Source organism: Homarus americanus, unplaced genomic scaffold (genome assembly GCF_018991925.1).
Source record: "Homarus americanus isolate GMGI-L3 unplaced genomic scaffold, GMGI_Hamer_2.0 scaffold48220, whole genome shotgun sequence".
Lineage (NCBI taxonomy): Eukaryota > Metazoa > Arthropoda > Malacostraca > Decapoda > Nephropidae > Homarus > Homarus americanus.
In genome coordinates this window covers 2,851,857-2,878,093 of record NW_024755060.1, presented here as the reverse complement: position 1 = coordinate 2,878,093, position 26,237 = coordinate 2,851,857, and the positions used below count along the sequence as shown (strand labels likewise).

General features: G+C 41.0%; 1 protein-coding gene across 1 annotated transcript in view; it reads left to right on the top strand.

Moving 5' to 3' along the window:
• The first annotated feature begins 8,879 nt into the window (after positions 1–8,879).
• The window catches only part of LOC121856357 (protein kinase C-like), a 34,709-nt gene continuing 17,351 nt past the window's right edge, over positions 8,880–26,237 (top strand). Inside the window, exon 1 of the mRNA XM_042351866.1 lies at positions 8,880–9,428. Within this exon, the coding sequence (XP_042207800.1) occupies positions 9,075–9,428 (354 nt within the window). The 5' untranslated portion in view covers positions 8,880–9,074. The remainder of the gene's footprint in view (positions 9,429–26,237) is intronic.

Here is a 26,237-nt window from a genome sequence, read left to right as displayed (position 1 = left end):
TTTACAGAGCCCCTTGATGTTCATGTTTACAGAGTCGCTTGATGTTCGTGTTTTACAGAGTCGCTTAATGTCTGTGTTTACAGAGCCCTTGATGTTCATGTTTAGAGTCGGCAGTGTTACGTGTTTACAAGTCGCTTGATGTTCGTGTTTACAGAGTCCTTGATGTTTTGTGTTTACAAGGTCCTTGATGTTCATGTTTACAGAGAGTCCTTGATGTTCGTGTTTACAAGTCCCTTGATGTTTGTGTTTACAGGAGTCCTTGATGTTTGTGTTTACAGAGCCTTGATGTTCATGTTTACAGAGTCCTTGATGTTCGTGTTTACAGGGTCATAATGTCTGTGTTTACAGAATTCCCTTGATGTTTTGTGTTTACAGAGTCCTTGATGTTCATGTTTTAGAGAGTCCCTTGATGTTTGTGTTTAGAGAGTCCCTTGATGTTTGTGTTTAGAGAGTCCCTTGATGTTTGTGTTTACAGAGCCCCTTAGTGTTAATATTTACAGAGTCTCTTGATGTTTGTGTTTAGAGAGTCCCTTGATGTTTGTGTTTAGAGAGTCCCTTGATGTTTGTGTTTAGAGAGTCCCTTGATGTTTGTGTTTAGAGAGTCCCTTCATGTTTGTGTTTAGAGAGTTCCTTGATGTTTGTGTTTAGAGAGTCCCTTGATGTTTGTGTTTAGAGAGTCCCTTGATGTTTGTGTTTAGAGAGTCCCTTGATGTTTGTGTTTAGAGAGTCCCTTGATGTTTGTGTTTAGAGAGTCCTTAATGTCTGTGTTTACAGGAGTCCTTGATGTTCGTGTTTACAGAGTCGCTTGATGTTCGTGTTTACAGAGTCGGCAGTGTTCATTGTTTTACAGAGTCCTTGATGTTTGTGTTTACAGAGTCCCTTGATGTTTGTGTTTACAGAGTCCCTTAATGTTTGTGTTTACAGAGTCCCTTGATGTTTGTGTTTACAGAGTCCCTTGATGTTTGTGTTTACAGAGTCGCTTGATGTTCGTGTTTACAGAGTCCCTTGATGTTTGTGTTTACAGAGTCCCTTAATGTCTGTGTTTACAGAGTCCCTTGATGTTTGTGTTTACAGAGTCCCTTGATGTTTGTGTTTACAGAGTCGCTTGATGTTCGTGTTTACAGAGTCCCTTGATGTTTGTGTTTACAGAGCCCCTTGATGTTTGTGTTTACAGAGTCCTTTAATGTCTGTGTTTACAGAGACCCTTGATGTTTGCGTTTACAGAGCCCCTTGATGTTTGTGTTTACAGAGTCCCTTGATGTTTGCATTTACAGAGTCGCTTGATGTTCGTGTTTACAGAGTCCCTTGATGTTTTTGTTTACAGAGTCCCTTAATGTCTGCATTGATGTTTGTGTTTACAGAGTCCCTTAATGTTTGTGTTTACAGAATGTAACACCTGTTTTGGAGTCCTTGATGTTTGTGTTTATAGAGTTCCTTGATGTTTGTGTTTATAGAGTCCCTTGATGTTTGTGTTTATAGAGTCCCTTGATGTTGGTGTTTATAGAGTCCCTTGCTGTTTGTGTTTATAGAGTCCCTTGATGTTTGTGTTTATAGAGTCCCTTGATGTTTGTGTTTATAGAGTCCCTTGATGTTTGTGTTTATAGAGTCCCTTGATGTTTGTGTTTATAGAGTTCCTTGATGTTTGTGTTTATAGAGTCCCTTGATGTTTGTGTTTAGAATCCTTAATGTCTGTGTTTACAGAGTCCTTGATGTTTGTGTTTTACAGAGCCCTTGATATGCTGTGTTTACAGGGTCCTTGATGTTTTGTGCACAGAGTCTTGATGTTTATGTTTACAGAGTCCTTGATGTTTGTGTTTACAGTCCTTGATGTTTGTGTTTACAGAGAGTCCCTTGATGTTTGTGTTTACTAAGCCCCTTGATGTTTGTGTTTTACAGAAGTCCTTGATGTTTTGTGTTTACAGAGTCCTTAGTGTTTTGTGTTTACAAGTCCTTGATGTTTGTGTTTACAGAGTCCCTTGATGTTTGTGTTTACAGAGTCCCTTGATGTTTGTGTTTACAGAGTCCCTTGATATTTGTGTTTACAGAGTCCCTTGATGTTTGTGTTTACAGAGTCCCTTGATATTTGTGTTTACTAAGCCCCTTGATGTTTGCATACTGTGTATTTAAGTTGAGAATATGAACATGTATGTGTATTGTAAACAAACGCCATATATAATGTCTTCATAAACATTTTGGTAATATTTATTATTATTATCTTTTTTACATTTGTTTCTTGTTTATCTCGTTGGTAATTCAGGTCAGGGCGAAGGGGAGGCATGAGGATGATGGTGTTGTCGTGTTCAAGTTAATATGTAGAGGATGACTGGTGAGGAGTGACTGTGAATTAGTAATGAAGATTGAGATCTTTATTAAATACGTCATCTAATCTAACCTAGAAGGGCCAGGGGAGGTAGGGGCCAGGGGATTGCAGGGGTAGGTAAGGGAGCCAGGGGAAGGTAGGGGTAGGTAGGCAGCCAGGAAGGTAAGGTGGAGTAGGGGGTCAGGGGAAGGCAGGGGTAGGCCAAGGGGTCAGGGGAAGGCATGGGTGAGTGGGGGGGGTCAGGGGAAGACAGGGGGTGGTGAGGGGAGCCATGGGAAGGTAGGGGTGAGTAAGGGAGCTAGGGAGGGTAGAGGTGGAGTGGAGCAGCCAGGGGGAGGGGTGGGGGTGGGTAGGGGTTGGGGAGGGGCAGGGAGATGGTGAGGGGGGGTCCGGGGAGAGGGCGGGAGTGAGTGGGGGGTCAGGGGAAGGCAGGGGTGGGTAAAGGAGCCAGGGGAGGTAAGGAGTGGAGTAGGGGAGCTAGGGGAAGGTAAGGAGTGGGTAGGGGGGGAGCGGGGAAGGTAGCAGGGCCAGGGGAAGGCAGGGGGTAAGTAGGGAGCCAGGGAGGTGGGGTGGTAGGTAGGGAGCCAGGGGAAGGTAAGGGTAGGTAGGGAGCCAGGGGAAGGCAGGGGTAGGTAAGGGAGCCAGGGGAAGGCAGGGGTAGGTAAGGGGACAGGGGGAGGAGGGGCTGCTATCTAACACAGTGATATACGATGGAAATTACGTATAACAGACGTGCGTGAAGGTGTGTGTGTGTGTGTGTCCACCACCACAACCATTATGGCACTGTGACACTGGCCACATCTGAGTTGTTGTGGAATGATCGTCAATGAAGATCACTTACACCAACTCCCCAACACACAGGCGCCCGCATCAGTCAATCCCCCCATCCACAACCCCACTATTAACTGGGTAGACATTCACTTTACTTTTTTGGTTCCGTTAGCCACTGATTGGTCTGTTAGCCTCTTGGGCGGTCGGTTACATCTCTGTTACACACTGTTGGCAAGTACTGGCTGTTACACACTGTTGGCATGTACTAGAGCTCTGTTACACACTGTTGGCATGTACTAGAGCTCTGTTACACACTGTTGGCATGTACTGGCTCTGTTACACACTGTTGGCATGTACTGGGCATGTACTCTACTTCTACGCCAAGGATACTTTTAAGGTGAGATTATAAAGCGCGGGGGAAATAATAGTGGAAAATAATGTGTGGAGGGGAATTTAAAGAGCTAGATTAGGTGTGGTAGTGTTTGTAAGAGCTAGTGAAGGTGTGGTAGATGTGGTATAGTGTTTAAAGTTAGGTAAGGTGTGGTAGTGTTTATAAGAGCTAGTGAAGGTGTGGTAGATGTGGTATAGTGTTTAAAGTAAGGTAAGGTGTGGTAGTGTTTATAAGAGTGCGGTAGAGGAGTAAGAATCAACTAGCTGCCAGAAGTAAAAGTTAAAGTCCTGTAGTTAAAGTTCCCATTATGTGTTTAAAGAGCCCCGTGTAGCAGTAAGCCAGAGCCCGCTAGTAGTGCACAGTATCGCCGTGTTTGACTCTGGCGTTACGTGGGGAGGAGTTAACTGCCCCGTGTTTGTTTAAAGAGGTCAGTGTAGCTTTAAGCCCGAGCCCCCTAACCGTGCACAGTTAAAGGGCCATGTTTGACTGTTTGGCGTTACGTGGGGAGGAGTTAAAGGTCTCGTGTTTGTTTTGACTATAGAGAATTTAAAGACCCCGGTGTAGAAGTAAGCCAGAGCCCTCTAGCCGGCCAAAGAAAGAGGCTGCCAGTGCCAGCCAGCTGTACCAGCGTTGCCAAAGTGCGGCAATTTCTTCTGCTATGCGTTAATTAAGGCTGTGGAAATGAAACGGCACATTTCATTTGGAAGTGTGGACGGATTATCGCAATACTTTCTACTTTTTATTTTCTTTTATCCTCTTCACCACTGAGCGGCTCGTTAGCCACTTGGGTGATCGGTCACGTCTCTGTCACGCACTGTTGGCAAGTACTGGGCATGCACCGGCTCCTGAATGTACCTGAACCTGCTCCAGTGCTTGTCAAGTCTTGTCTTGAAAGAGCTCACACTCGGTACCGTCACAACACTCTCTGGCAGATTATTTCAAGAGTTCACAATCTCACTCCTAAAAAGTTTGCCTCACAGTTTTCTGGACTTGCGGCTTCTTCAACCTTGACCTGTGACCCCTCGTGGGGCGAGAGTCCGCCAGCTCCAGGTAAGGGCACTAGACTGAGTAGTACCCTTTGAAATGTTTATACACATCAATTAGGTCCCCCCTTGCCCGTCTGCAGTATAAGCTAGGCAATTTCAGGCGCTCCAATCTCTCAGGGTAGCTGAGGTGCTGTAGTGCAGGCACCAGTCTGGTGGCCCTCCTTTGGACATTTTCAGTCAACTGACAGTCCTTAGCATATCTCGGGGACCAGACGGGGTAGCACTGCACTCTTGAAGAAATGAGGTAATATTACCGCATAATTTACATCAGGTAAGAGGTGCTATGATCTTATTGCTGCATTTATATTGTTCAACGTTATATTGTTCATTTACTTGTAATACACTCTTAACTCTCTCTATACTTTTATCCTCTTCGCCACTGATCGGCTTGTTAGCCGCTTGGGCGATCGGTCACGACTCTTTTCCTTTATATTCTTCACCAAAAGGTCGGCTCGCTAGCCGCCCGGGCGATCGGTCACGTCTCTGTCACGCACTGTTGGCAAATACTGGGCATGCACCGGCTCCTGAATGTACCTGAACCCGCTCCAGTGTTGGTCAAGTCTTCTCTTGAAAGAGCTCACACTCGGTGCCGTCACAACACTTTCTGGTAGATTGTTCCAAGAGTTTACAACCCTCACTCCGAAAAAGTTTGCCCTCACGGTTTTCCGGACTTGCGGCTTCTTCAATCTTGAGCTGTGACCCCTTGTGGGGCGAGCGTCCGCCAGCTCCAAGTAAGGACACTCAACTGAGTAGTGCCCCCTGAGATGCTTATAAACCTCAACTAGGTCCCCCCTTGCCCGTCTGTAGTATAAGCTAGGCAAGTTCAGGCGCTCCAATCTCGCAGGGTAGCTGAGATGCCGAAGTGCAGGCACCAGCTTGGTGGCCCTCCTTTGAACATTTTCAACCAACTGACAGTCCCTAGCATATCTCGGGGTGACAGTCCCTAGCATATCTCGTTTTACTCCCTCCCCCCACCTTCTTTTACACGACCTATCCCCCCCAGGCTTATTCTACCTGTGTTCTTGCAGATATCATTTGCAATGCCGCCAAAGCGTGAATTCCGAGAAGCATGGCTGCAGCATGAGGCGTTGAGAGAGGGTTGATGGCAGTCGTAAAAGGGCATACTGTACCGTTTGTCGTGTATTTATATCAGCTGAAATGTCTGCACTTAAGCGACACAAAACTTCTGCCTACCACATAAGAAACGCAGAGCAGCCAGTCATTGATAATGAAACTACGAGGAGAGGAACTGAAAATGAAACTTGAGACATGATTGGCAGAGCGGAAATAAAATTAGCTACATTTATGGCTGAGCACAACATATCCTTTAACACTGCGGATCATTTGGTTGATATACTGAAAGACATTTTCCAAGACTCTCAAATAGCACCACAAATTCAATGAAAAGATCTAAGGCAGGTTACATAATGAAGGATATAGCAAAGGTTTCACAGAATACATTGATAAATGATTTAAAGTCCAATAAATTTTCAATGATAAAAGATTAAACAACGGGCATAAGTACATCAAAGACGCGTGCTGTTGTTTGTAAATATTTTGATAAAGACATCACTACCATTACCACCAGACTCCTTGACCTACTATAAATTTACAAATCAAATGAGGCATCAGAGGGTTCTACAGGTGGCAATTTGTCCAAATTAATTATCAATTATTTAACAGAACATGGGATTCCTAATGATAATTTAGTAGGTTTTGCATCTGATAATGCAAGTAATATTATGGGGGCCCACAACTCTTTAGTAAATCGCCTAAAGATGATTCAACCTGTCAAAAGCGAGGTACCACAGGGCAGTGTATTGGGCCCGCTGTTGTTTGTTTCATGACATGCTTGACATTGTACACCCCTCCATACAAATGTTTGCCAATGACGCCAAGTTATTTCTGGAAATCAAGAACCTTGTGGACTGTGAAGATCTGCAGGAGGATCTCTGTGGGCTCCAAGAATGGTCGAAGAAATGGCTGCTGAGATTCAATGTCACGAAGTGGAAGAGGATGCATCTGGGGCGATCGGTCACGTCTCTGTTGCGCACTGTTGGCAAGTACTGGGCATGCACCGGCTCCTGAATGTACCTGAACCTACTCCAGTGTTGGTCAAGTCTTGCTTTGAAAGAGCTCACACTCGGTGCCGTCACAACACTTTCTAGTAGATTGTTCCAAGAGTTCACAACTCTCACTCCGAAAAGGTTCGTGATTTCCCGAAATTACTTGGCGTCATCGGCAAACATTTGTATGGAGGAGTGTACAACGTCAGGCATGTCATTAAAGAAACAAACAAACAACAGCGGGCCCAATATACTGCCCTGTGATACCCCGCTTATGACAGGTACGGATGATGATTTCGTGCCATTAATCACAACACACTGCTTGCGGTCATGTAGAAAGTCTTCTATCCGCGCTAGATACTGAACTGATTGATCCCGAACAAGAAGAAAACTTCCTGTCAATTGAAGAAGTGTATCTGGGTGCAGAAATGCACAAGTTACTACAAACGCCAGAATATTCATCAAATAAGGGAATGATTCATGACGCAGACAAGATGTGTAACGCTCCTGGCAACAGCATGCAGACAAATGAAGGTCAGGTTCCCCTTAGAGCCGAAAGTGGTGAAACATTGTTCGTCTTTATCTGTTGTCAAATGACTAAGCAGAAATTTACTCCTAGAAACGCCTACCTTGGTAGATCTCGTCAGTGAGATCCCTCGCATCTATAATGGAGACCATCAAAAGCTATATTATGAGTGGATGAGTTTAATTAATGTAGATCTTCCAAATGACTTAAAACAAACACAGAAACATTCTTCAAAGGACTCAATAACTTGAACAATGAAAATGATGAGCCAATATTCTCTGTTTTGCCCCAATTCGCCCTAGATCTACTTGCACTACCAACTTCAAATGCAGATGCGAAACGATTTTTTTCTAAAGTGGGCTCCAGGAATGGTCGAAGGAATGGCTGCTGAGATTCAATGTCCCGAAGTGTAAGAGGATGCACCTGGGGCGTACCAACGGTAAGGAGGCGTATCATATGTCCCAACGGGATGAAGAAAATGTACTAGTTGAGACTGTGTGTGAGAAGGACCTAGGTGTGTATGTTGACAATGAGCTGAAGTTCTCGGGCCATTGTGAGAAGAAGGTAAATCAGGCAAATAAATTATTGGGTCTTATAAGAAGGTCGTTCAGATATCTAGACGGTCCGTCCCTCGTGACGATCTTCAGGAGTGAAGTGCTTCCCCATCTGGAGTACTGTCACCCCATCTGGTCCCCGAGATATGCTAGGGACTGTCAGTTGGTTGAAAATGTTCAAAGGAGGGCCACCAAACTGGTGCCTGCACTTCGGCACCTCAGCTACCCTGAGAGATTGGAGCGCCTGAACTTGCCTAGCTTATACTACAGACGGGCAAGGGGGGACCTAGTTGAGGTTTATAAGCATCTCAGGGGGCACTACTCAGTTGAGTGTCCTTACTTGGAGCTGGCGGACGCTCGCCCCACAAGGGGTCACAGCTCAAGATTGAAGAAGCCGCAAGTCCAGAAAACCGTGAGGGCAAACTTTTTCGGAGTGAGGGTTGTAAACTCTTGGAACAATCTACCAGAGAGTGTTGTGACGGCACCGAGTGTGAGCTCTTTCAAGAGAAGACTTGACCAACACTGGAGCGGGTTCAGGTACATTCAGGAGCCGGTGCATGCCCAGTATTTGCCAACAGTGCGTGACAGAGACGTGACCGATCGCCCGGGCGGCTAGCGAGCCGACCTTTTGGTGAAGAATATAAAGGAAAAGAGACGTGACCGATCGCCCAAGCGGCTAACAAGCCGATCAGTGGCGAAGAGGATAAAAGTAAAAGTAAAAGTAAAGTAGGGCTAGTTAAAACAAAGATCAGAAACAAGATTCTGACTTCAACACAAGCAGAATTGGTTCAAGTATCTGAAACAACGAAGAAAAATGGTGGGTGTGTTAATTTCCAACCTTCTCCGTCAATGATAACATCTGTAAAACAACGTAGTGTGGTAACTGGAGAAGAAAATAGCATTGCAAATGTATAACATTTACATTATTGATCAATAATACCCTTACTTTCTTTTTATGAATAAATGTGTGTATAAATTTGACCTTTGCATTTTGTGTACTATTGATTAGAATAAATGTCTAATTACATTGGTTTTCAGTATTCCGAGTTACTTAAAATTTATTCATGGATTATTCAGTTATCCCGCAAAACCTTTTATTTTCTTTAATATAGCTGTCACAGAAAACGTGCGGTAATGCCAGTGCCGAAGAGGTGGCAACACTGAGCTGTACCCGCAACTCGCTTAAAGCTCCCTGACGTCACGTAATGAGTCTCGGCAGCAGCTCCAGTTTTATCGAATGGTGTTGAATGGTTGTGTGTGTTAGAGTCCATCGCTGGGACCCTAAAAAGAGGACATTTCCCTGTGTTTTGAGCCCATTTCCCTATGCACCGTCGGGTTCTAGCTATCAGGTGAGACAGGGCTAAAAGGCACCTGGTCAAATAACTAAGTAAATAAGGGCAATGTTCACGGGTAATATTAGAGTGAAAATATGCGAAGCAGCCGATCTAAGGTTGACCGACCGTATGACCCGCTATGTGGGTGTAGCAGGTGTAGGCAAGGCACAACAGGAACAGACTTTAGATCCGTATGTTAGTTTAGATTTAGATGAAGTACACTGGAATAAAACACAACCTAAACAGAAGACATTAACACCGGTTTGGAATGAATGGTTCGAGCAAGAGGTGGTGGGGGCCGTCCATCTCGGCTTCAAGATATTTCATGATTCGGCCGTCGGCAATGATGACTTTGTAGCCGATGTTAAAGTGCCCTTCGAAGAGCTCTGTGCCGATAACCAGACCCACGCCGATATCTGGGTGAGTAATGAAGGCTTTTTCAGTAATATAGTGCTATAAATTGTTTTATATCGGTAAAGATGGTTGGGTAAGGGAGGCTGGTGAGGTGCAATATATTGTGCCGATATTTTCCGATACCCAGACCTCCTGCCGATATTTGGGTGAGTTATGAAGGACTTTTGTATAATATAATGCCATTTAAATGTGTTTTATATCCGTAAAGATGGTTGGCATTGGGAGGCTGGTGGGGAGGTGCAGTGTATTGTGCCGATATCCTCACTCATTCCGATACCCAGACCTCATGCCGATATCTGGGTGAGTAATGAAGGGTATTTGTATAATATAGTGCCATTAAATGTGTTAAGATAAGGTTGGGAATGACTAAGGGTGGGAGACAGGTAGTGAGGGATTATGCCGATATTTTCATGTTGCTTAGATGAGATATTGTCTGTTATAAGATCATTAATAAAACTAGGAATATATTAACTTGATTGATAATGATGGTGATTTGTCATATATTGGGGGTATCTTGCTGTTAACTGTCAGTGTGCTGATATCGGGTCAAGTTAATCTTAAGTTTTGTGTACTGACACTGCCGTTGAATCTGTGTATTGATACAGCCGTTAAATCTGTGTATTGATACAGTCGTTAATCTGTGTATTGATACAGCCGTTAATCTGTGTATTGATACAGCCATTAAATCTGTGTATTGATACAGTCATTAATCTGTGTATTGATACAGTTGTTAATCTGTGTACTGATACAGTCGCTAATCTGTGTATTGATACAGTCGTTAATCTGTGTATTGATACAATCGTTAATCTATGTATTGATACAGTCGTTAATCTGTGTATTGATACAGTCGTTAATCTGTGTATTGATACAATCGTTAATCTGTGTATTGATACAATCGTTAATCTGTGTATTGATACAGTCGTTAATCTGTGTATTGATACAATCGTTAATCTATGTATTGATACAGTCGTTAATCTGTGTATTGATACAGTCGTTAATCTGTGTATTGATACAATCGTTAATCTGTGTATTGATACAATCGTTAATCTGTGTATTGATACAGTCGTTAATCTGTGTATTGATACAGTCGTTAATCTGTGTATTGATACAATCGTTAATCTGTGTATTGATACAATCGTTAATCTGTGTATTGATACAGTCGTTAATCTGTGTATTGATACAGTCGTTAATCTGTGTATTGATACAATCGTTAATCTGTGTATTGATACAGTCGTTAATCTGTGTATTGATACAGTCGTTAACCTGTGTATTGATACAGCCGTTAATCTGTGTATTGATACAGTCGTTAATCTGTATTTTGATGTAGCCGTTAATCTGTGTATTGAGACAGCTGTTGAATCTGTGTATTGATACAGCCGTTAAATCTGTGTATTGATACAATCGTTAATCTGTGTATTGATACAGCCGTTAAATCTGTGTATTGATACAGTCGTTAATCTGTGTATTGATACAGCCGTTAATCTGTGTATTGATACAGCCGTTAATCTGTGTATTGATACAGCCGTTAAATCTGTGTATTGATACAGTTGTTAATCTGTGTATTGATACAGCCGTTAATCTGTGTATTGATACAGTTGTTAATCTGTGTATTGATACAGTTGTTAATCTGTGTATTGATACAGCCGTTAAATCTGTGTATTAATACAGTCGTTAATCTGTGTATTGATACAGCTGTTAAATCTGTGTATTGATACAGCCGTTAAATCTGCGTATTGATACAGTCGTTAATCTGTGTATTGATACAGCTGTTAAATCTGTGTATTGATACAGTCGTTAATCTGTGTATTGATACAGTCGTTAAATATGTGTATTGCTACTGTCGTTAATCTGTGTATTGATACAGTTGTTAATCTGTGTATTGATACAGTCGTTAATCTGTGTATTGATACAGTCGTTAAATCTGTGTATTGATACAGTCGTTAATCTGTGTATTGATACAGCTGTTAAATCTGTGTACTGACACTGCCGTTGAATCTGTGTATTGATACAGTCGTTAAATCTGTGTATTGATACAGTCGTTAATCTGTGTATTGATACAGCCGTTAAATCTGTGTATTGATACAGTCGTTAATCTGTGTATCGATACAGCCGTTAAATCTGTGTATTGATACAGTCGTTAATCTGTGTATTGATACAGTCGTTAAATTTGTGTATTGATACAGTCGTTAATCTCTGTATTGATACAGTCGTTAATCTGTGTATTGATACAGCCGTTAAATCTGTGTATTGATATAGCTGTTAAATCTGTGTATTGATACAGTCGTTAATCTGTGTATTGATACAGTCGTTAAATTTGTGTATTGATACAGTCGTTAAATTTGTGTATTGCTACAGTCGTTAATCTGTGTATTGATACAGTCGTTAAATCTGTGTATTGATACAGCCGTTAATATGTGTATTGATACAGCCATTAAATCTGTGTATTGATACAGCCGTTAATCTGTGTTTTGATACAACCGTTAAATCTGTGCACAGACACTGCCGTTGAATCTGTGTATTGATACAGCCGATAAATCTGTGTATTGATACAGTCGTTAAATCTGTGTTTTGATACAGCCATTAATCTGTGAATTGATACAGCCGTTAAATCTGTGTATTGATACAGTCGTTAATCTGTGTATTGATACAGTCGTTAATCTGTGTATTGATACAGTCATTAAATCTGTGTATTGATACAGCCGTTAAATCTGTGTATTGATACAGCCGTTAAATCTGTGTACAGTATTGATACAGTCGTTAATCTGTATTGATACAGTCGTTAAATTTGTGTATTGATACAGCCGTTCAATCTGTGTATTGATACAGTCGTTAACCTGTGTATTGATACAGTCGTTAAATCTGTGTATTGATACAGTCGTTAAATCTGTGTATTGATACAGCCATTAAATCTGTGTACTGATATATTGTAGTTGGTAATCTGTGTATTGATACAGTAGTTAATCTGTGTATTGATACAGCTGTTAAATATAAAGATATCGAAGGACAATTCCGGATTTGTCGTGTAGCGATACTGGAGGGAAGGTGTGTAGTACAGTACAGTATATACGTATATATATACAGTATGCTGATATCCAGACTTTTGCCGATATTTTCTTTGTTTCATTAACCAATAAATCTAAATATATATCAAATTAACCTTGAAGATGGTGGATAATTTATCATCTACAGCACTGTACTAAAGCAAGAGTGTGAGGATGTCCAGATATTGTATGTCAATATCCGCACCTTTCCTGATATCCAGGTGATGCGCTTCTGCTCTTTGTTTCGTTAAATCATCAATAATACTGGTTAGTGTAGGTCAGTTTTGGGGTAGGTTAGGTTGATTGGGTTAAATTAGATCAACCAGCTTAATTAGTATATATCATACTGTACATACACAATTGATTGTCTAAGAAATTATTCAGAAAGGTTTCAAGAGACGAAAAATATGTCACTAATGACAAAATCACGAAAAAATAAACACAACATTTACCTTATGCTACTGTCAATTTGTCTTTGATAGTCTGGTCACAGATGTCTTTCCTGTACGACTTTTTGTTGACAACTAACAAACACAAATAATTCTGGAGATTTCTGGTGTCTTGTAGTAAATTTATGGAAAAGTTACCCTGAAATAGGTCATCTAGATTTAACCACTTCACTACAGGGAATATTTGGTTAATGTCAGATGATGATACTGATTGGATACCATACACAAGGGGTTAATAGACTACAGGTATCTCCACTAACCCCTTCACTACGGGGACAACACTTTTAATATTTTATTTGGTTAATGCCAGACGATTTTATTCAGCACAGAGGGGATCCCTTACACAAGAGCTTGATAGGGAGCTGGACTGCAACTTAATATTACTAACAAAACAAAAACAAAAATACTGTAATGCATTATCTATCATTCTGTCTGTCACAAATTACACACGCACACTAACCCCTGTCGACTTTTTCAATAAACCGTTAATTATTATTATTATTATTACACTACATCCTTGACCATCGGAGGGTCAAGACCTATCAGGCGCTGCTCCTGCTACACAGCTGCCCCCCTTGGCCAATGTTGGCCCATTCCTCAAGTCCCTCTCCCCGACCCATCCTCACCACCGGGATATCAACCTAATCCCGTCAAAAGTGAAAATTTTGTTTCAGAAAGAATTGGGATCAGTGCTGAACAGTGATGGATAGTGTTTAAGCCAGTGAATTCAGCATTAGACAGCACCAGTGAGATAAGCACCCCTGGGAACCAACCACCATCTTCTGACCAGGCAGTGTTAATCAGTCTACCCTGGGAACAACAGTGGACCGGCTTTATACCTGACTAAGAGATAACACAACGCCACCTAGCTGAGTGAGGTACTGTGACACCACCCTACACCACCCGGTGTCTCCATGACCATGTGAGGTCCTTCATATCAACACCCAAGGACAAGTCACTACACCATGTGAACACCTCACCACCCGGTGTCTCCATGACCATGTGAGGTTCTTCATATCAACACCCGAGGACAAGATACTGTACCAAGTGAACACCACACCACCTGATGTCTCCATGACCACGTGAGGTCCTTCACCTATGGACCAGTCACTACACCATGTGGCCTACGTGACCTCACACAGGAGGGCAAGAGACCACCCTGAGCCATTAACTGTAAACTATAATTGTAGGTTATGTATCTAAGCTACTGTGCCGAGTAGCAACCCTGTATATAAGCTACTGTGCCGAGTAGCATTTATATATATAATCACGTGGCAACACTGCACGTTATGTGGGCAACATTGCCCCGAGGCTGCCATATGGCAAGGCAGTCTCAGTCTGACTGTGTGAGCCGTGCATGGCACACGCTAGTCACCACTTGTATTTCTCCTATCCTTTAATAAACGGACTTCAGTGTTACCCGGTGTTTCCCTACCCATCACTGCATTCTTCAGGGAACACTTGGAACCTTCAATAATAATCTGTATGTTCAATTCATGTACCTTCTCGTTTTAGGAATGAAAGCTTTTGTTAAACGAGCCACCCACCACATGTCTTTGTATGTGAGAAGTAATTTTTGTCCAATGTATATTTTCAGCCTTCGGGCTGCAGAACTTTTTAAACAAACTGTTAATTATTATTATTATTATCACACACACACACACAAAGGCTTCAAAACCAGTACACAGTAATTATTATACCCTATTTTCTCACCAAACACATGCTATCTCTACTTTACATATACAGTACTACCTTATTTTACTTTTAACTTTTAAATGTTAATGTAATAAATTATTTCTTATCACAATACAGGTCCCAGTATTGATGTTAATATATTCGTGTACAAAATTTCTTATACTGTATTTGGTGTATTTCAGTGATGTAGACGAAAATGAGACTTTTCGTGATATTATTGTTTGTGGATTGCCTGAAGATTAACCCCCTTCAAGTGCTCACCTGAAGATTAACCCTTCCCAAGTGTTTACCGGAAGATTAATGTCTAACTATTCCTCTGAAGATTAGCTCCCAAATGCATACCTGAAGATTAACCCCTCAAGTACTCACCTGAAGATTAGCTCACAAGTGCTCACCTGAAGATTAGCTCACAAGTGCTCACCTGAAGTCACCCCCCCAGCTTAACCAATCCTAAAGTTTAATCACCCTAAAAATATGGGGGTTATAATATTCAGGTTATCCATAAATGTCTCATTTTGTGTGTCAGCCTCAACTGTTCCATCACTGGGTTACAATATTTATATAATCAAGAGCTGCTTATAGTGCACAGCATCTTGCAGTCTCTCTTGTAGGGTTCTTAACTCTAATGTCACTTCTAACAACCTCTCCCCATGTCATTCTTGTCCTGCCTCCAGCTCTCCTCACATCTTGACTCAAATGGTCATACCACTAAACTAGCTAGGCCTATATCGTAACTAATCCATCCCCTGACTCTCCTTACATCTTGACTCAAATGGTCATGTACCATTAAACTAGCTAGGCCTATATCATAACTAATCCCCTGGCTCTCCTCACATCTTGACTCAAATGGTCATACCACTAAACTAGCTAGGTCTATATTGTAAATAATCAATCCTAACTTTGCCACACCTAACTAAACTAAAGCAAACCTTAGGAAATTTCTTGTACTGTATACACTAGGTGTTCCCTCACACAACCTTTCCTACTTCATGCCAGGGTAACTTAATAAGAAGCAACGACATACTGAAAGGGGCTGTGTTGGCTGCTCAAGGATTTTTTGTTATGTCACCAGGGTCTGGGGTACAGTAATACAGGTGCCATGGTGGCTCTTTGGGGTCATGTATATCTTCAGTATTTCATTCCCTTTTCCTCCCCATTTTTTTTAACACTCCCTTAAAACACACACACGACCTGGTCTATGGTTCAGGACCTCTGCAACACTGAACTGTACCACCGAATACAGCCACACCCATGTAGTCTCATCTCCCATTCTCTTGATGTTGGTAAAAAGCGAACAAATTAGGTCTTTCTTTGTCTTTGGGTCTGTTAATAGTGTGTGTGAGTGTGTGCATGCATACATACATACACATGCATACATGAGTATGATGTGCTAGTCTCTTGTGGAAAATATTGTCAACACACACACACACATTGTACCATCTGAATTATCAAGAGAGGATATCCTGAACTGTACTTGAAAAAAAGGGTTCACCAATAGCTACGGTGCCTCCTGTGTAGAAAAGTTGTGTGTTGGGCATTCCTGAGTGATCATGCATTGTGTCAGGGCTTGGTGGGTGGCAGGGATCAAATACTGTCACGTGGTAGAAAAGAAAATATTTATTAGTCGCTTTAATTGTATTTAGGTTTACTTGTCCCCTTGAATATGACTTAACCTTTGAATGTGACGATTTAACCCCTCGAATATGTTGGCTTAACCCATTTAGAGTGACGACTTAACCCAATGATTAGCTATGTTGAGTACAGACACTTAAGCTATCGTACTCAAGGTGTTAATGAAAATAATAATATTGTTGCAAATGTTAATACGCAATGACATATACGTATTCCCCGAGTTTGATATACAATTGTTTCTTTTTATATCGTTAAAATTGGAACTGAATTATTTACCATTTTGTAGTTCTATTATGCTCCAATCTTAATAGGGCCACACTTATAATAGGCTCCAATTCAGACTGTGCAGATAATATGGAACATTTACTTGTCCCGGGTAAATGAGTTTTGAAATTTACTTGCCCTGATATTTTTTTTTTTAACTTGCCCTAGCAAAATTTTGGAGGAAATTTGCTTGTCTGGATTTAATTTATGAGAAAAGTTAAATAAACTGAAAACATTCATCTGGTGTCATGTGAGATCATAACTGCTGTCACCTCATGTCTACAGCCTCTCAGCTTGCCAGTTCCTTAGAAATGTTGACAACTTGACACTGACTGACTACAGTACAGAGTTGGTGGCTTAATGTAGAGATAAAATACCTGCACCTAACATACAATAGGTCACTATTCCTGGTTCACTGATGACAAGTGGTGAGGTGGAGTCACTCAGCACCTGACAAATTCCTGTCTAGCTACAATACAGTAATTTACACTCAAAATATTAACTTATCCGCCGGGCAAGTACCGGGCGCATGGGCATGAAAAAAATCACTTGCCCGGCCCCTAGTCTGGGTACAGCCTAACCTAACCTAACACCACCCAAGTAGCAAGAGGGTTTAATCATCTGGTTAAATATGCTGGGGGTAATTTTCAGCTGAGTCCTACAAAGATATACACAATTGTTAAAAAAAAAATACATTAATAGTTATTACTTATGTAAACAGTATAATTTTCCTCCTCAACAGAGAACCTTTGTAGCATGTCGGTCGTTTATTGCGATGTAGATTTAATGCATTGTTGTCAAAGCTGCGCAGAATATGAAGTATAAGCTGGATTGAGTGTTGTATTTGTACGAGAGAATTTATTATACACCTACTGTGTTGTATTTTTATGATCTATTGTACTGTGTCGGAGAGAATCCATCATATGCGAATATTTACGTCAGCGAATATACATATTAAATAAGAAGTCGTTACTTAGTACTGTATGTGGGTTAAAGCTTCACAATGCAAGTGGAGGTTATAGGAGCTTAGCTAGTTGACCATGTCTACTTGTTTGTGTGGTAGTTGACCATGTCTACTTGTTTGTGTGGTAGTTGACCATGTTTACTTGTTTGTGTGGTAGTTGACCATGTTTACTTGTTTGTGTGGTAGTTGACCATGTTTACTTGTTTGTGTGGTAGTTGACCATGTCTACTTGTTTGTGTGGTAGTTGACCATGTCTACTTGTTTGTGTGGTAGTTGACCATGTCTACTTGTTTGTGTGGTAGTTGACCATGTCTACTTGTTTGTGTGGTAGTTGACCATGTCTACTTGTTTGTGTGGTAGACCATGTCTACTTGTTTGTGTGGTAGTTGACCATGTCTACTTGTTTGTGTGTAGTTGACCATGTCTACTTGTTTGTGTGTAGTCGACCATGTCTACTTGTTTGTGTGGTAGTGACCATGTCTACTTGTTTTGTGGTAGTTGACCATGTCTACTTGTTTGTGTGGTAGTTGACCATGTCTACTTGTTTGTGTGGTAGTTGACCATGTCTACTTGTTTGTGTGGTAGTTGACCATGTCTACTTGTTTGTGTGGTAGTTGACCATGTTTACTTGTTTGTGTGGTAGTTGACCATGTCTACTTGTTTGTGTGGTAGTTGACCATGTCTACTTGTTTGTGTGGTAGTTGACCATGTTTACTTGTTTGTGTGGTAGTTGACCATGTTACCATGTTTACTTGTTTGTGTGGTAGTTGACCATGTCTGTTTTGTGTTAACCATGTTTACTTGTTTGTGTGGTAGTTGACCATGTCTACTTGTTTGTGTAGTAGTGGACCATGTCTACTTGTTTGTGTGGTAGTTGACCATGTTTACTTGTTTGTGTGGTAGTTGACCATGTCTACTTGTTTGTGTGGTAGTTGACCATGTTTACTTGTTTGTGTGGTAGTTGACCATGTCTACTTGTTTGTGTGGTAGTCGACCATGTTTGCTTGTTTGTGTGGTAGTTGACCATGTCTACTTGTTTATTGTGGTAGTTGACCATGTCTACTTGTTTGTGTGGTAGTTGACCATACTTTGTTTGTGTGTTAGTTGACCATGTCTACTTGTTTGTTGACCATGTTTACTTGTTTGTGTGTTAGTTGACCATGTCTACTTGTTTGTGTGGTAGTTGACCATGTTTTTTTGTGTGGTAGTTGACCATGTCTACTTGTTTGTGTGGTAGTTGACCATGTTTACTTGTTTGTGTGGTAGTTGACCATGTCTACTTGTTTGTGTGGTAGTTGACCATGTCTACTTGTTTGTGTGGTAGTTGACCATGTCTACTTGTTTGTGTGGTAGTTGACCATGTCTACTTGTTTGTGTGGTAGTTGACCATGTCTACTTGTTTGTGTGGTAGTCGACTTTGGAAATAGATCTTTATTTGCTTCAAGTTCGTGTTGTAGATACATCCTCATTGACGCCCTATTCATGATATTGTGTTTCAAACAACCTCACGAACTGGGCGATTGGACTAGCTAGTGTGTGTGTGTGCTCTGTTTTGAATTTGTTATTGGGCTAAGGAATGTTTTGTGTGTGTGTGTGTGTGTGTGTGTGTGTGTGTGTGTGTGTGTGTGTGTGTGTGTGTGTGTGTGTATGGTGTGTGTGTATGGTGTGTGTGTGTGTGTGTATGTTGTGTGTGTGTGTGTATGTTGTGTGTGTGTGTGTGTGTATGTTGTGTGTGTGTGTGTGTGTGTGTGTGTGTGTGTGTGTGTGTGTCTATTTTATAGTTATTGCTGAAATCATGGGTGTTTTTCATTGTTGTGGTGTTTATACTAATGTTGAACCTATTAAAGCATATTTTTGCTTTTTAAATTAACACAGAATTGGCAATTAATTATTTATGGCATTTATAATGATCTTTCAAAGTAATGTTTATAGGTTTTATTTATCACATATGTACTTGAATCGGTAAAAAAGTATATACCTGTATGTGACGTCAATTTGTGATGTAGAAAACGTGTGTTATAAAGATCAGCCACATTCCAAGGTCACTTAACCACAGCAGTCATTGTCTACTAGAGCATAAAGGGCCCACTTTCCCTTCTCACCCCCACCCCCACAGGTGAGGTTGACTGACCAGCTTTTGTGTGTGTGTGTATATTTCTGCTTGTGTCTTAGCGCACTTTATAGTCAGGTTCTGTTAAGAGTCAACACAATACTTTCGATTAAATTGAGTTACCGGTAGTTTGTTAAGTTAGGGTAGATCAGGTAAAGCCAAGTTAGGATAGAATAGGTTAAGTTAAACTATATTAGAGGTGTACAACAGCAGTATACAGTATAGTACCATACAAAGAGAGGATGCCTTCAATACTGTGAATCATTACCAATCATGGGCAACAATCACCAACATCCCTCCCAATGGCACCACAACACCCCAAGCTTGAACAAAGCCTTGTGTCTACGTTACATAATATAGTCAAGCACTTAGCTGCCGGCTGGCTATAATGGCAAATTATTTCATAATAAAAGGAACAGTTATTCCTATTCAGTTTATGTGTATTTTCATACCCTTGTAAATTATTCATTTTGGGAGATCACCAGAAGATTAGCCCCCAGCTTATTTCACCAGAAGATTAGCCCCCAGTTTGTCACCAGAAGATTAGCCCCCAGCTTATTTCACCAGAAGATTAGCCCCCAGTTTGTCACCAGAAGATTAGCCCCCAGTTTGTCACCAGAAGATTAGCCCCCAGCTTATTTCACCAGAATATTACCCAGACACACATACACTACTGATCTTTTCCTAAACATGTTCTTTATAAATTTCCCTTTGGCAAATCAGGGTCACCAAGTGCCACAACAATAATAAAAGATAATTATATTAACTCAACAAAGAAGAAATAAAAGAATTGGATTCATTCCTTGTTAAGTGTGTATGTGTGAGTCAGATGCATGCATGTGTGTGTGTGTGTGGTAAATGAGTCAGTGGTTTATTATTTCCTGACTACAGTAAACTGTGAGTCACTAGCTGCCACATTGTCTGTGTGTGTGTGTGTCTTTGTTCATCATGAAGCTAATCTGACTAGTGAAGTTATTGTATCGTGTCAGGTTTAATTAGGTGAAGTTAATGTGTGTTAGATGAAGTTAGTATGTGTTTTAGGTGAAGCTAGTGTGTTAGATTAAGTGAAGTTATAATATACTGTACATCAGGTGGTTAGTGTGTAAGCTAAGGTTAGGTTAGTGTGTCAGGTGAAATTAGGAGGTAAAAGGTTACCTCATAACATAATGGATTCTTGCTTCATGTCTTTTTAATTAATCTTTTAAATGACAAAGTTCTTGTTCCTCTTTCAATACTGTATTGTTGTGTACTATGTCAGTGTTGTATTATCATTACCAGCTGTGGCATCTTATCTTATCTCACCCAACTTCCTGTATCATTATTATCTTTATATAGGTTACATGTAGGTCTGTGTACAGCATGTAGGTCTGTGTACAGTATGTAGGTCTGTGTACAGCATGTAGGTCTGTGTACAGTATGTAGGTCTGTGTACAGCATGTAGGTCTGTGTACAGTATGTAGGTCTGTGTACAGCATGTAGGTCTGTGTACAGCATGTAGGTCTGTGTACAGCATGTAGGTCTGTGTACAGCATGTAGGTCTGTATACAGTATGTAGGTCTGTGTACAGCATGTAGGTCTGTGTACAGCATGTAGGTCTGTGTACAGTATGTAGGTCTGTGTACAGCATGTAGGTCTGTGTACAGCATGTAGGTCTGTGTACAGCATGTAGGTCTGTGTACAGCATGTAGGTCTGTGTACAGCATGTAGGTCTGTGTACAGCGTGTAGGCCTGTGTACAGCGTGTAGGTCTGTGTACAGCGTGTAGGTCTGTGTACAGCGTGTAGGTCTGTGTACAGGCGTGTAGGTCTGTGTCGTGTAGGTCTGTACAGCGTGTAGGTCTCTGTGTACAGTATGCAGGTCTGTGTACAGTATGTATGTGGGTCTGTGTACAGCATGTAGGTCTGTCTGTACAGCGTGCAGGTCTGTGTACAGCGTGTAGGTCTGTGTACAGCGTGTAGGTCTGTGTACAGCATGTAGGTCTGTGTACAGTATGTAGGTCTGTGTACAGCATGTAGGTCTGTGTACAGCATGTAGGTCTGTGTACAGCATGTAGGTCTGTGTACAGTATGTAGGTCTGTGTACAGCATGTAGGTCTGTGTACAGCGTGTAGGTCTGTGTACAGCGTGTAGGTCTGTGTACAGCGTGTAGGTCTGTGTACAGCGTGTAGGTCTGTGTACAGCGTGTAGGTCTGTGTACAGTATGTATTTATTAAAATGTAAGTATTTATATAAATATGTTTATTAAAATATAAATATTTATATAAATATGTTTATTAAAATATAAATATTTATATAAATATTTATTAAAATGTAAATATTTATATAAATGTTTATTAGAATATAAATATTTATATAAATATGTTTATTAAAATATAAATATTTATATAAATGTTTATTAAAATGTAAATATTTATATAAATGTTTATTAGAATATAAATATTTATATAAATATGTTTATTCAAATATAAGTACAGTATTTACATAAATCTGTTTATTAAAATGTAAATATTTATATAAATATGTAGTATATATTAAAAATGTAAATAGTTATATAAATGTGTTTATTAAAGGATAAATATTTATATAAATGTGTATATATTAAAATGTAGTGAGCATATTACTAGATGTTTTGTCATGCAGATAGTAAGACTTAAGGTTGGCAGGATAAAGTACTGTATTGAGGGTGGGTGATGGTACAGTACTGAACTCCAAAATGGTCGGCAACATGCATGTAGTATATAACTATACAGTGTGTGGGGGACATGTATATACAGTGTGTGGGTAACATGTCACTACAGTGTGTGTGTGGGGACATGTCTATACAGTGTGTGGGGGACACGTCTATACAGTGTGTGGGGGACACGTCTATACAGTGTGTGGGGACATGTCTATACAGTGTGTGGGGGACATGTCTATACAGTGTGTGGGGACATGTCTTATGACATGTATACAGTGTGTGGGGACATGTCTATACAGTGTGGGGTGTGTGGGACATGACAGTGTGTGGGGACATGTCTATACAGTGTGTGGGGACATGTGTGGGGACATGTCTATACAGTGTGTGGGGACATGTCTGATACAGTGTGTGGGGACATGTCTATACAGTGTGTGGGGACACAGTGTGTGTGTGGGGACATACAGTGTGTGGGGACATGTCTATACAGTGTGTGGGGGGACATGTCTGTGGGGACAGTGTGTGTGGGGGACATGTCTATACAGTGTGTGGGGACATGTCTATAGTGTGTGGGGACATGTCTATACATGTGTGTGTGGGGGACATGTCTATACAGTGTGTGGGGACATGTATACAGTGTGTGGGGGACATGTCTATACAGTGTGTGGGGACATGTCTATACAGTGTGTGTGTGTGGGGACATGTCTATACAGTGTGTGTGTGGGGACATGACAGTGTGTGGGGACATGTCTACAGTGTGTGGGGACATGTCTATACAGTGTGTGGGGACATGTGGGGACATGTATATACAGTGTGTGGGGGACATACAGTGTGTGGGGACATGTCTATACAGTGTGTGGGGACATGTCTATACAGTGTGTGGGGACATGTCTATACAGTGTGTGTGGGGACATGTCTATACAGTGTGTGGGGACATGTCACCATGTGTGTGACGTCACAGTGTGTGGGGGACATGTCTATACAGTGTGTGGGGACACAGTGTGTGGGGACATGTCTATACAGTGGGGACATGTGTGGGGACATGTCTATACGGTGTGTGGGGACATGTCTATACAGTGTGTGGGGACATGTCTATACAGTGTGTGGGGACATGTCTATACAGTGTGGGGACATGTATAGTGTGTGGGGACATGTCTATATGTGTGGGGACATGTCTATACAGTGTGTGGGGACATGTCTATACAGTGTGGGGACATGTTATACATGTCTATACGTGTGTGGGGACATCTATACAGTGTGTGTGTGTGGGACATGTCTATACAGTGTGTGTGTGGGGACATGTCTATACAGTGTGTGGGGACATGTCTATACAGTGTGTGGGGACATGTCTACAGTGTGTGGGGACATGTATATACAGTGTGTGTGTGTGGGGACATGTATATACAGTGTGGGGACATGTCTATACAGTGTGTGGGGACATGTCTATACAGTGTGTGGGGACATGTCTATACAGTGTGTGGGGACATGTCTATACAGTGTGTGGGGGACATGTCACTACAGTATAGTGTATGATAATTTACAATAATTATCGCTCAAGTTTGAAGTCTTATAAAAAGTTTACTCTCAAGATTAACAATGCAAGAGTTATATCAGGTTTAAGAATGACTTAATGGTATATAAGTGGCCAAGGTTTATATAATGATTCAGACTTTCACCAAGATTTGATAGGTTGAGTAAAGACTGACATAGTGATGTGTGGTGTTAGTGTGTGTGTGTGGTGTGGTGTTAGTGTGTGTGTGTGGTGTTAGTGTGTGTGTGTGGTGTGGTGTTAGTGTGTGTGTGTGTGTGTGGTGTGGTGTGGTGTGTGTGGTGTGGTGTGTGTGGTGTGTGTGTGTGGTGTGGTGTTGGTTTGTGTGTGTGGTGTGGTGTTGTGTGTGTGTGTGTGGTGTGTGTGGTGTTGTGTGTGTGTGTGTGTGTGTGTGTGTGTGTGTGGTGTGGTGTGTGTGTGGTGTTGTGTGTGTGTGTGTGGTGTGTGGTGTGTGTGTGGTGTGGTGTTGGTGTGTGTGTGTGGTGTGGTGTTGGTGTGTGTGTGTGGTGTGGTGTGGTGTGTGTGTGTGTGTGTGGTGTGTGGTGTGTGTGGTGTTGTGGTGTGTGGTGGTGTGTGTGTGTGTTGGTGTGTGTGTGTGTGGTGTTGGTGTGTGTGTGTGGTGTGTGTGTGTGTGTGTGTGTGTGGTGTTGTGTGTGTGTGTGTGTGTGTGTGTGGTGTGTGTGGTGTTGTGTGTGGAGTGTGTGTGTGTTGGTGTGTGTGTAGTGTGGTGTGTGTGGTGTTAGTGTGAGTGTGTGTGGTGTTAGTGTGAGTGTGTGTGGTGTTAGTGTGTGTGTGTGTGGCGTTATTGTCAGTGTGTGGTGTTAGTGTGACAGTGTGTGGTGTTAGTGTGACAGTGTGTGGTGTTAGTGTCAGTGTGTGTGAGGTGTTAGTGTGACAGTGTGTGGTGTTAGTGTGACAGTGTGTGGTGTTATTATCAGTGTGTGAGGTGTTAGTGTGAGTGTCTGTAATTTTAGTGCGAGTGTGTTGTTGTTAGTGTGAGTGTGTTGTTGTTAGTGCAAGTGACATGTTAGTGTGAGTGTCATGTTGTAAGTAATTATATGGAGTGAATAATTTACGAGTTTCCACACCCTTTATACACAGTAATGTACAGTACTTCCTATTTAATTGCCACAACAATAAATTAATTATAATATATTAGTAACATATTAATAAGGCATCTACTTTTTGATTGAGTGAGAGAATGTGGTAAAGGAATTTCATAAAATTTGATGTGATTACGTATAAGCTTCACTATTGGTTGTGGTAAATAAGATTATTTGTGGTTCGTCATTTTTCCAGAGATAAGGAAATACTTAGTTATTTCATCAGTGTGTTCTAAGATATGATAAGGGAAAGTGAATGTTATGTTAGGTGTGTGAGTGTGAATAATATAAACACTTCAGGTTATACAAATACATCATCAAAAAATTCATAATGACAGTACGTACAGTATATTACACGCATGATGTTATTGTACACTGTAATTGAAGATATGAAAATACAAAAGACTTGATTCATTGATTTATACTGTAATATAGATAAATATTATGTTGAAAAGTGACATACACAGTATATTTATGTTGCTGTAATCACTGTACTAGGTTACTGTACCCAGAAATACAGTACAGTATATTAAGGTGTGGTATTAAATTGCTCTTGCTGTTAGAATCACATGATCTCTCCTACAAAAGCTGACAGAACCACTTTTAAGAACAATGAGATTTTGTTAATAAGACGGAATCATTTATGGTCCAGTCTAGTCATTCAGCTGGTGTTATTGTATTATGAGTGAATGTAGGTATTTCTCGACTTATGAAAACTAGCCAGCTATCCGTGCCTGATAAATAGATCTTTCGTGTAGCGAGGAATGCCCGTAATTCCATGACTCTGCACGATAACGTCCTCATACGAATTTCGTATCACACCATACACGCATCCCACAGTCTACGAAAGGTTTCCTCACCAGAAAAAACAAAACATTCGTAAATCTAGCCGTGCCAGCACACAATAACATCATACCACACCGTACACACATTCCCCAATCTATGAAACATTTCCGCACCAGAGAAAAACAAAAACATCCGTGAATCTAGGGACTCTTGTACACCAATTGGAGGTCATTCGTAGGTGCCGTGCACGACTGCCTAATTTGCACACACAAATAAGATTTAAATGGAATGTGAATCATGATAGGATTTAAAAGTTATATTTAGGAGAGAGAGATGACCTTACTTATACTTACTCGCTTACCTCTTCGCTCATTTAATTACTCACTCGCTTTTCTCATGTACTTATTTACTCACTTATTTATACATTTAATTACTCACTCACTCGATTATTTTTTAATTTATGTATTTAATTACTCATTCATACATTTACTCATTTATTGACCCACGTACTCCATATAAAACTCTCATTAGTATTAAGGTGTTGTATTTT